Source organism: Terrapene carolina, unplaced genomic scaffold, assembly GCF_002925995.2.
Source record: "Terrapene carolina triunguis isolate 2854851 unplaced genomic scaffold, T_m_triunguis-2.0 Scaffold189, whole genome shotgun sequence".
In the NCBI taxonomy this organism is placed as follows: Eukaryota; Metazoa; Chordata; order Testudines; family Emydidae; genus Terrapene; species Terrapene triunguis.
In genome coordinates, this window is record NW_020664540.1 from 9,612,388 (window position 1) to 9,631,720 (window position 19,333).

The 19,333-nt window shown below is 49.2% G+C and overlaps 1 protein-coding gene across 1 annotated transcript; it reads left to right on the forward strand.

Annotated features, from left to right (window-relative positions):
* Positions 1–2,815: 2,815 nt before the first annotated feature.
* On the forward strand, positions 2,816–18,346 carry LOC112124807 (potassium channel subfamily K member 16-like). Its single transcript, XM_029912089.1, has 5 exons — positions 2,816–3,010; positions 6,385–6,505; positions 10,490–10,656; positions 13,367–13,535; positions 18,291–18,346. The coding sequence occupies exons 1-5, from the start codon at positions 2,816–2,818 to the stop codon at positions 18,344–18,346; spliced, it is 708 nt and encodes a 235-aa protein (XP_029767949.1).
* Positions 18,347–19,333: the final 987 nt, after the last annotated feature.

Sequence of the window (19,333 nt, forward strand, 5' to 3'; positions counted from 1 at the left end):
GGGGGGGGAAATCTGAAAAACAAAACCTCAGGCATTCTTTATACACCCTAAAGATGAAAAAGGTCAACAAGCCCTATGTTTTCCTTACAGGTCACCTTTAAAAAACCATGGCATTTTGCAAGCCCTTCAAAGAAAGCCATCTCCATTCCCAGTTTTCCTGCGCGGTCCAGAGTCAGCTACAGGTTTCTGTGTTAGCACTCAACAGACGATAGCCATCTGCCACTTCTTGTTTATCCCACTGAACTGGAAGCAAGCCCAGAGTCTTTGCATTTCTCAAACTCACTGAAAACGCGGGGCCTTGGAGAGCAGAACTGGACAGCTGATTTACTTTTATGATTTTAAGACAAAAATAGAACATCCGCCTAGCAGCCAAAGAGCTTGTGCACACTCAGCGATTGATGTTGTAAATCTAAGACTGAGCAACTTCACTTGATACGTCTCTAAGGATGTACATGATCCATGGGTTGGGTTAGCCTAGACAAATTCTCTTCTGTCCTGCTGTCCAAGGACAATGCCTGCCTTCAGGGGCTTTCCCCTCCCAATCAGCAAGTTCTCAAGTATAGCAGAACTCCCAGTGACTTTGGTGGGAACAGATTCTGACCCTTGGAGCACAATTCCACATCCTTCACTTATGTTGGTGAGCACTGAACGCATGTGAATAGTCCCTCTGAAGTCAATAGAAGCTACCTGCATAAGTGTGTGCTAACCAATGGGAGTAAAGGTTACACAGTCAGGCCCTCATCATTTCTCCAAGGGAATCTAAGCTTATCTTCCATATGAGGGCTAAAGGATGGGGCAGGTGAGCAGAGGGTGAGTATATCAATGACCTCACAGAGACCTAGGGGGGCAGCTAAGCAGCCCCACCAAATACAGGGGGTGACTATATCGGTGACCTCACAGAGGCCAAGGGGCAGCTAAGCAGCCCCACCTAATACAAAGGTGAAGGAGGCAGTAGTCCAGCTGTCAGACACAAAGGGTGGAGCATGGGCAATCGGGCCGCTCTGGATACAGGGAGAGGAACGGTGAGTGTGTGCCCAGGCAGAAGGCTGCAAGGGTCAGTGAGCTACCAATTCCACCCTTGCTTTAAAACAGAGAGGCCATTCCACTGGGTCCCGGGGGAGGGGGAAATGAAGCAATGATCCCACTGCCAGATCATAGGCGTGCACAGCCCATTTCATTAGGGTGTGCACCCAGGGAGCCCCGCCCTAGCCCTGCCCCATCCACTCCCTCCTACTTCCTGCCCCCTGACTGCCACCCTCAGAACCCCCAACCCCCCCGCTCCTTGTCCTCTGACTACCCCCTACTGGGATGCCTGCCCCTAACTGCCCCCCAGGACCCCACCCTCTATCTAAGCCTCCCTGCTCCTTGTCCCCTGACTGCCCCCCTAGGACCCTACCCCCTACCTGTCCCCTGACTGCCCTGACCCTTATCCACTCCCACGCCTATCCAACCGCTCCCCGCTCCCTGACAGGACCCCCAGAACTCCCGACCCATCCAACCCCCTCTGCTCCCTGCCTCCCCCAACCCCTCTCCACACCCCTGCCTCCTGACAGCCCTCTCCAGAACTCCCAACTAATCCAATCCCCACCAGCTCCTTGTCCCCTGACCACCCCCTCCAGAGGCCCCCCCACCCTAACTGCCCCCCCAGGACCCTCCTTGCTCCCTGTCCCCTGACCCCTATCTACCCCCCACCCCATGACAGACCCCGGGACTCCCATGCTCCATCCAACCCCCCCTGCTCCCTGATTGCCCCCTCCAGAGACCCCCCGCCCGTAACACCCCCGCCCGGGATCCCACCCCCATCCAACCCACCCTGCTCCCTGTCCCCTGACTCCCCCCACCCCTTATCCAACCCCCCTGGGCCCGGACTCCTTACTATGGCATGAGATGAGGCTCCTAGCCTCCCCATGGAGCCAAACGCTGCCCCGCGGGAGCGTGCAGCCCCGGCCCCCAGAGCGCTGCACGCGGCGGCAGGGCTCCAGGAGAGGGGGGGAGGTGTCTGCCTCCCCGTGGAGCCAAACCCTGCCCCATTGGAGCGTGCAGCCCCGGCCCCCAGAACGCTGCGCACGTGGACCTCCTGGAGACAACTTCTTCTGTTAAAAACCTACCAGGGGATCCCCTCTCCACCTACCTTCTTTTCCCCGCTCGGAGCCAGTGATGGTGAGATCGTTACAAAGAGACTGCCTGGCAGGGGATTTGAGCTCTGCTTGACTTCAGACAGTTGGGACGAGCTTCTCCTGACAGCCAGCGTTACGCCATGTCCCACATTCAGGCTTCCCCATCGCCAAGCATCTCCCTTTGGCTACAGGGCCTGGGTGTGTGGGAAATCAGGCTTGTGCTGCAGTGTTTTGATCAACAGCTCACCAAAATATGTGGAGTGAGAACCTTGTAGCCTCAATAAGAACAAAGACAATTACCATGAGGTTCAACACATTGATCTATTATTGTGGGTATTGTTTTCACCTGCTCCCTTTCCTCTCCGTGCCCTCCACCCCACCCCCAGCACCATTTCAGCAGAAGGAGGTGGTATCCAGCCAGTCCGCTTCCTGCACTCTGACTCACTTTCTGAGAACTCAGCAAGGCAAAGTTTCACAGACTGCAGACAAGCACTACACCAAGGGAGCTAGAGATTTTCTCTCCCCCTAAATGGTATCAACAGCTTGCTGTCTGTGTGTGTGTGTGATCCCCAGGGAAACCCTAGCTGCTGGGCGGGGCCCGTACTCCTTGGCTCTGGTGTACGGAAAGTTTACATTAGAGAGTTATGTGAAAATAGAGACCATTCCCCATGCTCCCTCACATTTGCCTGCAGAGTACCATGTGCACTGACAAAATCCACACCGGTTTGCTGGTGATCAGCTATGCCACCTACCTACTCTTGGGTGCGATCGTATTCTGGGCTCTGGAGAAGAATGCCGAGATAGAACAGAAAAGGGCAGTAATCCAAATGAAGGAGGCGTTCCTGCAGAACTTCGCCCACCTCACTGTGGCAGATGTTGAGCAGTTTGTGAAGGTAAGGGATGCTGCGGCAGCGTGGGATGGTTGCCTCTCTAGCCTTCACGTGCAACCAACCTGGTTTTGACTTACATGGTGTTTTCTGTGCCACATGCAGGTAACGAGTGTTGTGTCTTTTCTTGTGCATCCATTGGGGAGATTTCATTTAACCACTGATGGGTGAATCCTAAGCCCAATGTACAGTCTGAGTAGACAGACCAGACACTGGGCAGCTGGCCCGAGCAGCAGCTGCTCCAGTCCCCAGAAGGACTGGGGCACCTGCATAACAGTGGCTTCTCTGACGCCATTCTTACATGGGCCTGTTCCCGCCCACTCCCGGGCATGCTGCCATGCACAAAAAGCTGGGCTCGCAGCCCCAGGCTGGATCCCTAAATTCTGCTGCTGCTGCTCCCCCCAAAATCTTTCACAGAAGCACCAAACCGCATCACCAACTCACACAATTTTATCATGAATCCCGTGCCATTTCTTAATTCCCCAGCTCCTGGAGTCATGTGATTACATGAGCATCTCAGCTTTCATTTGAAATAAAAATGTAAATTTCTAGCCCTCCAGGCTTGGGAAGAAAAGCCAAAAAATGTGACCCCTTAAAGGTTCAGAAACAAGACGACAAATAAAAACAAATAAAAAACATCTCTGCCATTCCTGACTCTCGGGGACAGGGGAGCAAAGCCATGGTGTGAGATCATTCTGGTGCAATTTATTCCATCTTGTGTCTAGCCTCTGGCCAGTCTCATCTCTGGAATGTATCTAGGCTTGTGTCTGTATCAAATCAGTCATAGTGCAAGTTGTCCAGCCCTGCTTCCTCAGGTTGCTAAGGGCAGGCCGAGCTGGAGGCAGCTTTTGTTTAAAGCTTTATCTTAAAATACGCACATCACTTAGCATTAGAACAGAGAAAGACGGAAGGTGTCAGAAAACTCATCTTTGAAAGTATCATGTGTGTGTTTGGTGGGTGGGGGGATATTCACAGAACCATAGAAATGCAGGGCTGGAGCTTTTCGGGACCTCAAGAGGTCATCTCTAAGTTATCCCTCTGTGCTGAGGCAAGACCAACTAAATCTCTTAGACCATCCCTGACAGGGGTTTGTCCAACCTGTTCTTCAAAAAAACCTCCAATGACAGGGATTCCACAGCCTCCATGGGAAGCCTATTCCAGTACTTAACCATCCTTATAGCTAGAAAGTTTTTCCTAATACCTAACCTAAAACTCCCTCGCTGCAGATTAATCCCATTCCTTCTTGTCCTACCTTCAGCGGACATGGAGAACAATTAATAACGGGATAGTACGACACATTTTGGGCTAGTCTCTGATTGCGATTACACCACTGTACATCTAGATACGTTTCATCTAAGTCAATGGCGTTCCTCTGGATTTACATGGGGGTAAAAAAGCAGAATCTGGCTCTTTGCCTTAAAATAATATTTTTCTAAGTGGATATCATACAGAGCCCAATGTATCCCTGATGTAAGCTCACGTATGTCAAAGTAGGAATTAATTTGAGCCTTTCTGTTGCTTTGTAGGGTAGGGGATTGCCACAATACGTTTGAAGAGTGGTGTATATTGATTTGCATGAATACAGAGGCTACTGGCTTTCTGTTTATATGGATGCCCTAAGAATAAAGTATATTATTGTTGTTACTTTATGACTAGGAGAACCTTTTCCTCCCTAAGTATTTCTGAATGAGCAAGAGATACAATTTCCATATTCTGCTCTCACATCCACGTCTGCACATAACTGAGTTCAGTGGGACTGCTTGGATAGAACAGTGCACAGTATTTAACAGAGTGGCCCTGAGTCTCCCTGATGATGCAATGGTTTTATTTCATTCTGGTGGTGCACAGCAGCCATAAAGCTGGCTTAGTTCTCCTTCAGATTCTCTGTGCAAAATGGGAATCTCTAAATGATATAGGCCTAGCAGAACAGCTCTGCACTTCCTAGCATAGAATTGTGGCTGGATGAGAGGAGCAAGGCCAGAGAGTTTGCTCTGGCTCCTGGATTGCTGGAACTGCCCTTTTGGGCCACTGGCAGCTAGGCATAACTTAGAGCAGTTTTGAGGCTGCTCTAAGTTTCGCCAAGCAGGGCTTTGGAGCTGTGCTCCGGCTCCGCTCCAGGCAAAAACCTGCAGCTCCACTGCTCCGGAGCTGCTCTATGCTCCAGCTCCGGGCTCCACTCCAAAGCCCTGTTGCCAAGGGTAGAATTGGCCACAAGCTGGGGCCATGATCAGGGATCCACAAACATGACATAAAGCCATCTTTATTTCTGGTCCTGCACTGGCAGCATCTCAGCTGGATGCGAAAATTGGGGTCAGTATATTTTTCATCTACCTGTCTTGTTTTGCATTGGCCCAGGATATTTTACAGGCCCAAAGTGAGGATTTCTCGTTACACGTTGTTTCGTTTGAAATGATCAGGTGTTTGAAAACCTGGCTGTACACTTAAAGGATTCACAGTGTTCAAATTTATCTTCACACAATAGAGTATGTTTGCAGGCAGGTTATTTACAAAGAATAAGTTCAATGTAAACCTGGGAGATCACATGAAAAAAAACTCATGTTCAGGAGAAATCCCATATGATAAATTCCCTCCCTTTATTTTTCTAGTGTAAAAGTCAACAAGGTTTCCAAAGCACTGGTGAGCCTTGAACCATAATTGGCATCACCCTATGGTTTTAACAATTGCTGTCTCCATTTCTTCTGGCAGACTAGCTACAGTCCCTAATGAGTACTGAACTGTTAGAATCTGGAAGGGAGGGAAAATATACAGCTAGCAGGGCATCGATTTTTTTCCCCTTTAACCTCCTAAAATAAAGTTAGAGAATGCCAAGGAATGATTCAGGTGTTGGGGAGTGTTCCTTACAGTTGCACCATGGAGAACCGTATCTCCCAAACTGCCAGGGCCCAGCTACGGGACACCAGGAGGAAGAACCAGCCAAAGAGACCAAGGATGGAAAATAACAAGGCAGTAATGTAAAAATGCAGCAGGCTGAATTGCTTTAGCCTATACAAGCCGTTTTCATGATTCTGCGCTTCTGCAAATAATTTAGGCTAAACACTATAATGCTAGGTCAGTGGCGGTAAACTTAGTTCTAAAAAGCCCAAGTGATCTCTCATAGGGCCCATTCCAGCTCCCATCTAAATGATCAGGTAAGCACATGGCACTATCTGAAATGCTGATTGGCTGCTGGTGAGCTGGTAGCCTTCTTGGAAGCAGGAGTGCTAGTAGTACTGGCAGCAGAGTTTGCCTATAACTTTGCATAACATATGATCTATGGATACTCACAGGAAAGGGGCCGTGGCGGGCTGATTCCTCTGTTTTATCACAATGGACCGTGAGAATGGGGAGGTGTTCATATCAAACTTTGGTTTCGCTCGCAGAACCTGACTGACGCTGTGCAGAGAGGAGTATATCCAGTAGGAAACGAATCACAGACTGAGGTCAGCAACTGGGATTTCAGTAACTCCTTCTTCTTTGTGGGTGCAGTGGTATCCACAATAGGTAGGTTTGGTGCTTTTTTCCCCCTCTGCCAAATATAGTTATTATCGCCCTAAATGACTGTGCTTCAGACAAATTCAGTCAGGAAATAAAGCATACGTTTTTAACAGTGAGAGTAATTAACCATTGGAACAATTTACCCACGGTGGCGGTGGATTCTCCATCAGTGACAATTTTAAGATCAAAACTGGATGTTTTCCTAAAAGCTCTGCTCTAGGGCTTATTTGGGGGAAGTTCTCTGGGCTGTGCTATAGAGGCAGATGATCACGATAGATTATCATGGCCTTGGGAGCCATGGCTGTGAATTTACTGCTTTTCCTGGGCCAGGATGAGAAGCAGCAACTGACTTGGCCATGAGGCCTTACAGCTGCACGATTCATCGTTCACAGTATTATTTTAGTTGGTAACGTGACAACGGCCTTTTACAGCTCAACCTCCTCTTCCCTCTCTGTCTGTTCCTTCCTAGCCATAGACTCATCTGTTAAAACCTTGGCTCAGCTGCCAGTCATGGGTTGAAGATGGACTTGACTTTCCCTGGTTTTCATTCCTAGGTCAAACAAACTGTAAATCTTACCCAAGGCAGCTGCAAGGCAACAAAGAATGATAGGGAACAACTGAATGCAGCTGGGCTGTAGAAGGCCATTACTATAGTACATACTGCACCAGCATACCCGCAATTTTCACTGCTGCCAGGAGAAAAGATGGGGGAGGGACAAGGTGAATACCATCACGGCCAATTCAAGCACAGTGCTGTCCTTAAAGCTAACAGAAATTGAGGCCGCTGGACTTGGAGGCAAAAACCAAAGAGTGTCCAAAGTCCTCTGTGGCCTAGAGGTCTCCATCAACCTGGAAAAACCATCTCATGACCCAGGATATCACAGGCAGCTAGAGACAGAGGCCTGCTCAGTGCTTAACTAGGAAGTAGGGATGTAAAAGGTTAAACGATTAACCGGGGGAAGCATTAGGCTTACCGTTAACCAACCTTAACCATTAACCTGGCCGGAGGGGCTCCAGCCCCAGCCACACTGGGCTAGCAGGAGGGACCCCGGCCGTGCTGGTCAGCTAGAGGGACTCCAGCACTGGCCACACTAGGCCAGCCAGCCAGTGGGACCCCAGCCTCAGCCAGGCCAGAGCGGCCCCAGCGCCAGCCAGCTGCAGGGACCCCAGCCCCAGCTGCCCTCCGCTGGCTGGCTGGAGGGACCCCAGCCCCAGCCCCTGCTGTGCTAGGCCGGCTGGAGTGACCTTGGATAACAGTTAACCAGTTAAACGACATAATTGTAATAGTTTAACCAGTTTACTTTTTTAACCGATATTTACATCCTCACTAAGAAGGTGTTTGATCTGGATGAGAGAGGCCAAAAGTGCAGTGAGATGAAGACAAATAGCTCTGTCTCATCCAAACGGAGAATGCAACTACCATCTGGTAACGCAGGCAGAGGTAGTGTAAGCTCCCATGGCCTAAAGGCCAATGAACTAGGGCACTGTCTTATTTTCTTTCCCCCCTAAATAGGACCATTGTATTATCAGGCCATGATTGACTTGTGCTGGGATAGCGCCACTTCTCAGGAACACTGACACACTAAGGACATGAACAAAGCCTGGGACTATCACTATATGACACGCACCTTGCAGCAGCTGAATGGCTATGGGGGAGGGGACACGCGACAGTAAATTCTTAGAGTTATGCAGCCATTGTCTCATTTTTCAGGCGTTGCTCCCCTTTAAAAACACCTGATGGCAAATTTAACCCTGGTGTAAATAAATTCTTTATCTTTAAAGGCCTGGTCTACCCACCGATTTCGTACTGGTATAACCATGTCAGGAAGGTGTGTGGTTTTTTTTTTAACGGATGTAGTTATAGCAGTACAAACCCTTGTGTGGATGCACTTATACTGGTATAACAATGCCTTTCACTTGCAGAGCTTATTCCCCTTCCTGTATGGCCCTGCACCGCTGTAGCGTTTCTAGTGTAGACATACAGTTACATCAGCATGAAGGTGTCTACATTAGAGGGATTGTACCAGTTTAACTAAGCTGCTCAGGCCGTAGTTCATTGGATCCAAGTTAGCTGGGTTTTAACCATGGATACGTTTGTCCATTCGTCACCATTAGAATGTTGCTGCATTCTCGGTGACGTCAGTGGAACACCAGGAATACCTTTGATCCCAGGTGTCGCTCGCTTGTTTTTGTTAAATAGTGTGTGTTTATTCCCAGCAGCCCATTCCATTCCAGGCTACGGTTCATCACATCTCACAACCTGAGCACAGTCAGTCCCTGTCCCTTTCTCCCAAGGAAAACCCACTGTGCTACAGAATGTGGGGCTGTACATTCAATAGGTGGCATGCTTCCCTCCGCTTCGTACTTGATCCAGTTCTTTAGTATGGTGCTATTGTAACCCACACACCACCTGGGTGTGGTGTTCTGTCCTGTCCCAGCTAGTGGCACCGAGACCACTTAGAGAGAGAGAGAGAGAGAGAGAAAATAAGTCTGCTCTACAGCCTTAGCTAAGAGCCACTTGGCTTTTAGCTCATGCGGTAGAGGCTCATGCACTAAGCTCCAGAAGCCGCAGGTTCGATCCTGCTGACCAGGGTCTATCAGCCTTACACTAAGGCGGGGGTGGGAGGGAAGGCCTGTGATGCTGGAATATCCCATCTTTCTAATGAAACTTAAGGCTAAAGTCCTGGCCATTTATAACCATTAAGGATCTTTTGCAGAGGGATATTAGCCCCGGAGTCCTGGCCAAATTCCACTTTCTGCCTATGTAATCGATCTCTGTGTTTTCAATTGGCTATAAGGGGTGGCTGCATTTCAGTGGTGGGTGAAGTGACACCTATCATGGCACATTTACAATCCCTTGGGATGAAGGGCATTGTTATAAGGTGATACTATATTATGTACAACTGTTAAAGAGTTGGGATTCCTGGAGCCATTAAAATAAGAGGGAAGTTGTGGGATTGCAAATTTTAGAGTCACTAAATTAAGAGAAGGCGCAGGATTTTTCCATGTGTGATGCCAACTCACATATTCCAAAGCTGTCAGTGGGTTTCTTAGTGCAGTGATCCCTGAGGGACAAGAAATTAGATGGGAGTTAAGATTCAGGAATGGGGCTTATCTGATCCTTGAGCAGCAAACAGTCCAAACTCCAGCCTTGACATCTTCCAGATCCCCTAACTTCTGGTTTCTTTCTTTCCATGTTGTATCTACTTGCATACTTGTAGCAGTGGATAATGTGTTTTTGTACATTGTTTTCAGATTATAATGTAGTTCAAATGAAGGCCAGGCTGGAGCCAAACACAGCACTCTCCGAACCCTAAAAATATGCAGAATGTATCATTTAATCAGTCTCTCTGCTTTGATTGGAAAGAGCATGAGTCTGACTACGGAGCACTAGGAATGCTCGTGATGTGCTAAAGCTGTGTTGGCATAAAAGCAAGAAGTGGGACATGCATAAGCGCCAACTCCGTGAGTGCTCCGGGGCTGGAGCACCCACAGGGAAAAATTAGTGGGTGCTCTGCACCCACCGGCAGCCAAGCTCCCCTCTCCCACTGAACATGCCGCGTCCCCGCTCCTCTGCCTACCTCCCAGCGTTTCCCACCGGGACACCACCAAACAGCTGTTTGGCGTTAGCACGCTCCGGGAGTGGGGGGGGAGAAGCGGGAACGTGGCGCACTCAGGGGAGGAGGCAGGGAAGAGGCGGGGCCGGGGTGGGGATTTGGGGGAAGGAGTTGGAATAGGGGCAGGGAGGGTGTGGAGTTGGGGTGGGGACTTTGGGGAAGGGGTTGGAATGAGGGGGGAGGGGTGGGGCCTCATGGAAGGGGTGGAGTGGGGGTGGGGCCGGGGAGGGTCGAGCACCCATGGGAAGAAGGGGAAGTCGGCGCCTATGGGGACACGTCTGAATGTGTCTATATGTGCAACCGGATTAGAAGCTCAAGCTCTAAGGGGAAGCCTCACTGGAATGCTCCCTGTTGCCTTTTTGTCTTTCAATAGGCTATGGCACCCAGTGTCCTAAAACGGTTGCTGGCCAGATCTTCTGTGTCTTTTTTGCTTCATTTGGAATCCCTTTGACTATCGTTTTCCTGCACCGGGTCAGTAAGATGCTTTCTCTGCTGTGTGAAAGGCTTGGGAGATGGCTGTATGAGAAGGGAATGAAAAAGGTAATCAGTTTCATTCTCTCAATGATTGTTTGTATGCTGGCTTTAGGTTTTCTTCCAGATATATCTCAGTTACTTTCTATGTTACTTATGCACCCAAGCGGTGTTAGGTGCTGTACAAATGCATATGAAGAGAGAGTCCCTGCTCTAAAGATTTTATACTCTAAAGAGATGAGACAAGGTTGTGGGGAAATAGACATATATGCAAAATATCTTCCGCACTGTAGCAAGGTCGCCGACTCACCGGCACAGTGCCTCCTGCTGGTCAGTCTGGGAATTAGCTCTTTCCAGCACTTGGAGCGCCTCCTGCTGGCCAGTGTCTCTCCTGCCTCAGGCCCGTGTCCCTCACCTTGGGCTTCTGCCCACCACAGCACCCCCACACTCAGGGTCTCCCCTCTCAGGGGAACCCCCAACCCCCTAAGCCCACCTTGCCTCAGTGGCTACTGCCAGTCCTCATCTAGCCCCCTCTCAATGGGGCAAACTGCAGTCTATAATGGCCACACATCATTGGCAAGGGGATCGGACCAGCTGCCTCTGCCTATTCCCGGGCTGCACCTCTGTAGCCCCAGTACCTGCTTGGGCCTTTACCAAGGCCTCAGCCTGGGGAGTTGCCAGGCTGGAGCTCCCCAGCTCCTCTTGCCCTTTTCCCCAGCACTGCTCTGCTTCAGGTACCCTGTGCTGCCAGGCACTTAGGTCCTTCCCACTCCAAGGCTGGAGTGAGACTCCCCCAGTTCCTCCCTGAGCCCTTCTTATACTGGCCCAGCCCGGCCCTGATTGGCCACCTCAAATCCACTCCTGATTGGCTCCCCGGGGCAGCCCTTTCCCAGGGCTGTTTTTAACCCCTTTCTGACCAGAGCAGGGTGACCACCCTGCTACACACACCTACAAAAATATGAGAAATTTTAGCAAAATATCTGGGGTGATGCAAGGTGCCTGGCTTGTTCCAAGATACAAGCTACCCCTCTCCTCCTGTATCCTAATGGCCTAAACTGCCTGCTGTCACACCACGAGCCAGCCGCCCACTCTCCAACACTCCACGGGGTCAGAGACAAAGAACAAACAGCCCACCAGAAGAAGGCCATTCTAGTCAATGTGTTGAAAGACGGGGATGGGTCTCTTGGAGTTGGAGGCAAGGGCTCTCAAGGCTGATTGTGCCCCAGAGGATAGGTCTACATTGCAGCTGGGCGCGAGCCTTCCACCCCAGGTAGACAGGCTTGTGCTAGCAGGGCTCACACTAGTGCACCAAAAAGAGCTGCATGGAGGTTGTGGCACCGGTGGAGGCTCAGGCTAGCCGCCCGGGCTCAAGCCTGCCCTACCCCCTGAGTCAGAGCTCAGCTGTCCAGCCTGAGCCTCCACCGGGGCGGCAGTGCCCACCCAGTGATTTTAGCATGTTAGCGCAAGCTCCGCTACCACAAGGGGGCTCGATCCCAGCTGCAGTGTAGACATACCCAGAGTCTCTAGCAGCTCCTAATGCTCTCCCCACTGCTTTTGAGGTGGTGGGAGTTATTCTTCTGGGGCCGCTGAGTAATCTAAGTTCTCCCATAAAAAGCGGTATCAGCGCTAAAGCCATTTCCTTTCATCCTTCAAACAGGTAAATCTCCCTCCCCAGGCCTGCCAAAATTCCATAGGCGTGGAATGGAAGGATTGCACCAACAAGGGATCTGGGGTGTATACTGCTCACCCAGCCCTCTCCAGTGTGGGTACCACGGTTGTCCAGTTTCCTTTCCTTTAACCCAATTTCTACTTGTAAATTTCATACCTACAAAAAAAAAAAAAAAAAGAGACAGATTTGCAAATTTGACACCATCAGCTCAAGATTAAACAAAGACTGTGAATGGCTATCCAACTACAGAAGCAGTTTCTCCTCCCTTGGTGTTCGCACCTCAGCTGCTAGAAGAGGGCCTCATCCTCCCTGATTGAAATAACCTCATTATCTCCAGACTGATCCTTGCCTGCATATTTATACCTGCCCCTGGAAATTTCCACCCCATGCATCTGACGAAGTGGGTATTCATCCACGAAAGCTTATGCTCCAATATGTCTGTTAGTCTATAAGGTGCCACAGGACTCTTTCTCGCTTTAAAAAAAAAAAGAGATAAATTTTAGCATATACCAAACCCTTGCCCCAGCCAGGCCCCCCATTCTTGACTGCAAGGAGAAGGGATGGTGCAGGAGCTGCTGCGCTGTCTCTCCACCACTGGAAATTCCCCCAGCCTCGGGGTGCTCCCCTAATGGAAAGCCAGCGCCGCACAGTCCAGGGTCTGGGCCTTAGTGACAGTTATTTGGACTGGTTGGAAATTTTCCATGGAAAATTTAAATTTTTTTGGTCAAACAACTGAACACCCAGAATCCAACTAAATCTGAAATATTTTGGCTGAAAATAAACATTTTGATTCTAAAAAGGGCAGCAAGGTACCTCATGGGAGTTGTAGTTCAAGTGTTTCATGCTCTCATTCAGCTCTCTGGGGCTGGACTTCATCTCCCATGATGCATCGTGGCTATGTGATGGCTATAATAGGTGACCTCTCCTCACCAAGGAGTGAGGCCATGGTGCCTCAAGGGAAATATAGTCCTTTTGTGTGGCCGTGTCAACCTTTAACTCCTGCAGGCCTGGGAGGAGTTCCTGTCCAGCTATTCATCCAAAATACTCACGTTGTGTAGGATTTCCTCATGTGTCCGAGTGGACTGCAATTTCTGTTGGTTTATTTTTCAGAAGAAGATCAAGTTTCTGACCCTTCTCTTCTTCCTGGTGATGGGCATTCTAGTGTTCCTGTGTCTGCCGTCACTTGTCTTCCAGGTGGTGGAGGGCTGGTCCTACAGTGAAGGAATTTATTTTGCATTTATCACCCTGAGCACCATTGGCTTTGGAGATTACGTAGTAGGTAAGGATAATAGTACTTCTCTCTGAATTAAAAGGTGGTAGAATTACCACTGTAGTGACTAAAAGGAGAGAGAATCGTAGAATATCAGGGTTGGAAGGGACCTCAGGAGGTCATCTAGTCCAACCCCCTGCTCAAAGCAGGACCAATCCCCAGACAGATTTTTACCCCAGTTCCCTAAATGGCCCCCTCAAGGATTGAACTCACAACCCTAGGTTTAGCAAGCTAATGCTCAAACCACTGAACTATCTAGGACAAAGCACAAGTGAATGTACACTAGTAAGCAATGCTGCATTCAATGGTCTTTTCCAGCGCTAGCTTTTGTAATTCTCGGAGGACTGACCAGTTTCCTGGGGGCAGCCCAGAACGGCTCAGGGTACCCAAATGCCTAGACACTATGAAACGTGGTGCTTTATACATAGAACAAAAAGATGCAATGGTTTGGGGGGGCAGGAGGTTGGGGAGTAAGAGAGGAGACTTGGAGGTGTCCCAACTACAAAATCTTACGTGTGTATCTGACTCTTGTGTTTTATTCAGTGAAGAAATAATCAGGGCTTGTTTTAAAATACCTAATGTTTAAGCAACGTTCTTCACAGCTTCAGTCTTTGATGAAGAGTGAGCAGAAAACTTATCCTGGAGGTAGAGACCTATACCTCCACTAACATGACTCCCCATAGAAATTAACTCCCGTGATCCCCTATACGTCATTAGACCCTCCTGGACATCACACATGTGGGAGTTCAAAAGTTCTCCTGAAGTTAAACCCTATAAAACACAGCCTAGCTAAGCAAAATCATTCTACAAACATCTTTAGGTATTTCTCACCAAAATATTCTCTCTCCATTTGCTTTTGGAATGAACCCCTAGAGAGACCCCGCACAAGAGAACTCCAGAGTCCAAACCACTGTCAGCAGAAATGATCAAATCTTGGTATTTTGTCAAAGTGAACAGATTCCTCCACAGTGCGTGTCCTGGTAACATGCTGGCAACCAGAATTTCCTCTCCACAGAGAAATGACAAGGAAACAGCATTTGCATTGGTACTAGAAGATCAGTGGCTTAAGTGCAGTGAGTTTGGAGGTCTCGCTCCAGTTGTCAGTGGACAGGCCATTCACAGCACAAAAAGATCACCTCTGCCGGTATGCTTAAATTCAGCAGAGAGGCCAAGAACAGAACGGCATGGAGACTGGCTATCTTTCCTTCTCACCCATTGTGAGGACTTCCTCCAGGTCAGGGCTAAGGTGTGTTGGCAGAATGGTGTGGGGAAACTTGCACTGACATTGCCTGTATTCTACCTCTTTTGTGAGTAACTAAACTCCTGTCTCTGGGGCTGACAATCCAGCTTCTTTCACAAGCCCCTAATTTCCCCCCGTCCCCCAAAAGAGAGGGAGAGGAAGAGAGAGAGAATTCTGATTGGAACATCAAAGTCAGTGTGAGGTTGAGAATATTTTGCACCTCACAAGATAAAGGGCTAAGAGACAGAGGCAGCAACGGAACTAACTGTGACATCTGCCCCTGGTCCAAATGAAATGGGTACTTTAAAATAACTGGAGCAAATTACGGACAGAAGAACAACATCTAGGGTTGCCAGGCGTTTGGTTTTTGACCGGAAAGCCCAGTCGAAAATGGACCTTGGTGGCTCCAGTTGGCACAGCTGACTGGGCTGTTAAAAGTCCGGTCGGCAGCACAGCGGGGGCCCAGGGCTAAGGCAGGCTCCCTCCCTGCCCTGGCTCTGCGCAGCTCCTGGAAGTGGCCGCCAGGTCTCTGCGGCCCCTAGGCGCAGGTTGGCTCCGTGCGCTGCCCCAACCTCAAGTGCTGACTCCGCAGCTCCCATTGGTTGTGGGAGCTGTGGGGGCAGTGCCTGTGGGCGCGAGGGCAGTACACGGAACCTCCCTGGCTGCCCATGCAACTAGGGGCCGCAGAGACCCCTCCCACACCCCAACCCTCTGCCCCAGCCCTGAGCCTCCTCCCACATCCAAACTCCCTCTCAGAGCCTGTACCCTATACCCTCCCACCCCAACCCCCTGTAAAATCTGTAAAAAGCAACAGAGGGTCCTGTGGCACCTTTAAGACTAACAGAAGTATTGGGAGCATAAGCTTTTGTGGGTAAGAACCTCACTTCGTCAGATGCAAGTAATGGAAATTTCCAGAGGCAGGTATAAATCAGTATGAAGATAACGAGGTTAGTTCAATCAGGGAGGGTGAGGTGCTCTGCTAGCAGTTGAGGTGTGAACACCAAGGGAGGAGAAACTGCTTCTGTAGTTGGCTAGCCATTCAGTCTTTGTTTAATCCTGATCTGATGGTGTCAAATTTGCAAATGAACTGGAGCTCAGCAGTTTCTCTTTGGAGTCCAACCCATGCAACAAACCTCGATGCCAACTCTGCCCACATATCTACACCAGCAACACCATCACAGGACCTAACCAGATCAGCTACAACATCACCGGCTCATTCACCTGCATGTCCACCAATGTTATATATGCCATCATGTGCCAGCAATGCCCCTCTGCTATGTACATTGGCCAAATTGGACAGTCACTACGCAAGAGGATAAATGGACACAAGTCAGATATCAGGAATGGCAATATACAAAAACCTGTAGGAGAACACTTCAACCTCCCTGGGCACACAATAGCAGACGTAAAGGTAGCCATCTTACAGCAAAAAAACTTCAGGACCAGACTCCAAAGAGAAACTGCTCAGGATTAAACAAAGACTGTGAATGGCTAGCCAACTACAGAAGCAGTTTCTCCTCCCTTGGTGTTCACACCTCAACTGCTAGCAGAGCACCTCACCCTCCCTGACTGAACTAACCTCGTTATCTCCATACTGATTTATACCTGCCTCTGGAAATTTCCATTACTTGCATCTGAAGAAGTGAGGTTCTTACCCACAAAAGCTTATGCTCCCAATACATCTGTTAGTCTTAAAGGTGCCACAGGACCCTCTGTTGCTTTTTACAGATTCAGACTAACACGGCTGCCCCTCTGATACTAAATATTCTCTAGCTTCTTTGAATCACTGCTAGCTGATGTAGTGCCTTTGGATAAAGATCACAAATGGCTCGATTTCAGTGGCTGCCAGGTATGAACCAAAATGCCATAATGAGCTGGCTGGCTTTAAAAAATGAGTGACAAGATCGAAAGTCACATAAGGAGCAAATCACTGGGGTAAGAGAACGTGATATGAGCAGGATTAGAAAAGGTGTTGGTCCTGTTTGAAAATGGGTTATTCTACCTGTCTCACGCAAAGCTGGGTGCAGTTCCTCCTCCCGGCCCTTTGGTTTAGGAAGGCTTTACAATTCTGGCTTATTGAGTACATCACCACTGATTTGATTCAGTTTCTTACTGTAAAAGGAAGTGGGCGGCTTTTCATGAGGAAATGCTGCTGTTTGAAATGGAGGCGTTGTCAAGCACCATGCATGCTGGATGGGCCTACCTGACTTGTGTAGGTTCTGCAGAACCTAAACTTCAATTTCAAAACGTTGGCATTTCCGCCCCTCCTGGTTGCCAGGAGAACCTTCCAAATTTGATCTGAGTCTATAGGATGCAGCCTGGTCTTCTTAAGCCTGCAATAGCAGTGAAAACACTGGCTTGGTGGAATCTGGACTCCCTAACCTGCCCTCATTGAGAAGAGCCACCAGACTGATTAGAAGGCCTGTCTTCCAGTTCTTTAATGATTGAGCTCCTTGAATCTATCGGCTTAGCTTAACAAAGAGAATTATTAAGGGATGGTGATCACAGTCCATAAGTATTGATACGGAGCATGGGAATTTGATAACAGAGGGCTCTTCAATCTAGCAGACAAAGGTATAACAAGATCCAATGGCTTAAAGTTGAAGCTAGACAAATTCAGACTAGAAATAGGGGGCAAGTCCCCTCTCAGGAGTGTTACCATGCTGTGGTGGAGGGGCTTGCGTGTTCCGATGAACCCCAGGGCTATGCCGCCTGGAGCCTAGTGCACCTGGTAGGGTCACCCAAGGCGAATAGGTGGGGGGAGGTTCCAGACTAAAAATGATCCACCTCAAGACCCTCATGAAAGCCCAAAAATGACCATGCAAACCTTGCCTGGACTAGGAATAATGGGATCTACCCCTGGGGGAGGTGTCAGGCGAGCGTCTGGTGTTCAGGCTACCCATGTAACCTGGCCGGGCCCAGCCCAAAAAGGCGATCCTCTGGATCGAGAGGAACCAGTTGAGGTGGTTCGGGCATCTGATAAGGATGCCGCCAGGAGGCTTCCGTTGGAACTATAGCGGGCATGTCCCACTGGGCGGAGGCCCTGAGGCTGACCCAGGACACACTGGAGGAATTATATCTCCTGGCTGGCCTGGGAACGCTGGGGAATCCCCTAGGAGGAGCTGGAACCTGTTGCGGAGGAAAAGGAGGTCTAGTCCTCCCTACTCTCCATGCTGCCACTGTGACCCTCACCAGGAAAAGCGGCATAAAAGAAGAAGAAAAAATAGTGTACAAGTTTTTAACAGTGATAGTAGTCAACCACTGGAACAACTCACCAAGGTTTGTGGTAGATTCTTCATCACTGGCAATTTTAGGTTTGGAAGTTTTTTTTTCTAAAAAAGATGCTCTTGTTCAAATAGGAAATAATTCAGGGGAGTCCGACAAGCTGTGTTATACAGGAGGTCAGACTAGATGATCACAAGGTCTCTTTTGGCTTTATAATCTAAGCATTTCATTATTTGTTGAGCTAATGATGACAGTTATGATGTCAACATTAACTATTTAATTGCTGTGTGTTTTTGCAGCTGAAAAGGGGAAGGGGGAGGAGTCAAGCTTCTGGAAGATGGATGGGTGGGAATAGCTGCAAGGAAGAAACTGCTCCTTTCCTCCCTGTGCGTTAAGGCAAACAGAGGAGAGAGAGAAATGAGGATGAGGAGGAAAGAGATACAAAGGGCAGAAACAGCAGAGGTATAAAAAGTGATGCTGAATGAGACAGTGAAATACTGAGGGTTTACTTACTGCACAAAGACTTTTCACCCTTGCTCTTTGTGCAAACACCTCCGTGAGCTCATGGGAGTTCCACTGGGGTTGAAGGGGGAACGTGGAGTTTGACATGTACAGCTCAGCCCAGAGGCTGTGACGGACAGCAGAGTTCAGCCCACTTGGTAGAATCAGTGCGACTCTGCCAGTTTAAAAGAAAAACCCTCCAAATCACACAACACAGCCAAAGCCAGGGGTCAGGAGAGCCCATTTCAGGGAATTTCACAACTAGTTGAACTTCATGGGTTCAAAGCACTCATCAACAGAAGCAAAACTTTGGGCAGTTTTTGTTCATTTAAGCAACACATCCCCTGGGTACAGGGGATGGGCAGGGCCTCAGGAACTTCAAGCTTTTGGGAGTCTTGAACTGGGTTTTTGTCTTCCGTAAGGCCTGGTCGACACTTAAAAATTAGGTCAACATTGGTCAGGTGTGTACAACACCCCCCAACACCCTGACTGATGTAGCAATGCCGACCCAACACCCAGTGTAGACACAGCTATGCAACGGGAGAATGCTTCCGTCAACCTAGCTACCATCGTATGGGGGAGGCGGCATCCCTACTCTGATCAAAAAACCCCTTCTGTTGGTGAGGCTGCATCTGCATGATGGGGTTATGCCAGCATTACTACAGCAACATAGTTATGCCGGCATAGCCTCTGTAGTGCCCTAAGAACAGGCTTGTTCCACACATACGAGTTGTGCCACTTTAACAATAGCAGTCAAGTTAAAGCAGTAGGAACCCCGACCCCAGTGCGGATGCAGTTGTATGGGTTATGAGCTCTACCTGTACAAGGCACCCTTATACTA

Excerpts from the sequence above, each read along its gene's own strand:
- LOC112124807 (XM_029912089.1), top strand. The coding sequence starts at position 2,816 with ATGTGCACTGACAAAATCCACACCGGTTTGCTGGTGATCAGCTATGCC. Across the intron at positions 6,506-10,489 it reads TGCAGTGGTATCCACAATAG|GCTATGGCACCCAGTGTCCT; the intron begins GTAGGTTTGGTG and ends GTCTTTCAATAG. Across the intron at positions 10,657-13,366 it reads ATGAGAAGGGAATGAAAAAG|AAGAAGATCAAGTTTCTGAC; the intron begins GTAATCAGTTTC and ends TTTATTTTTCAG.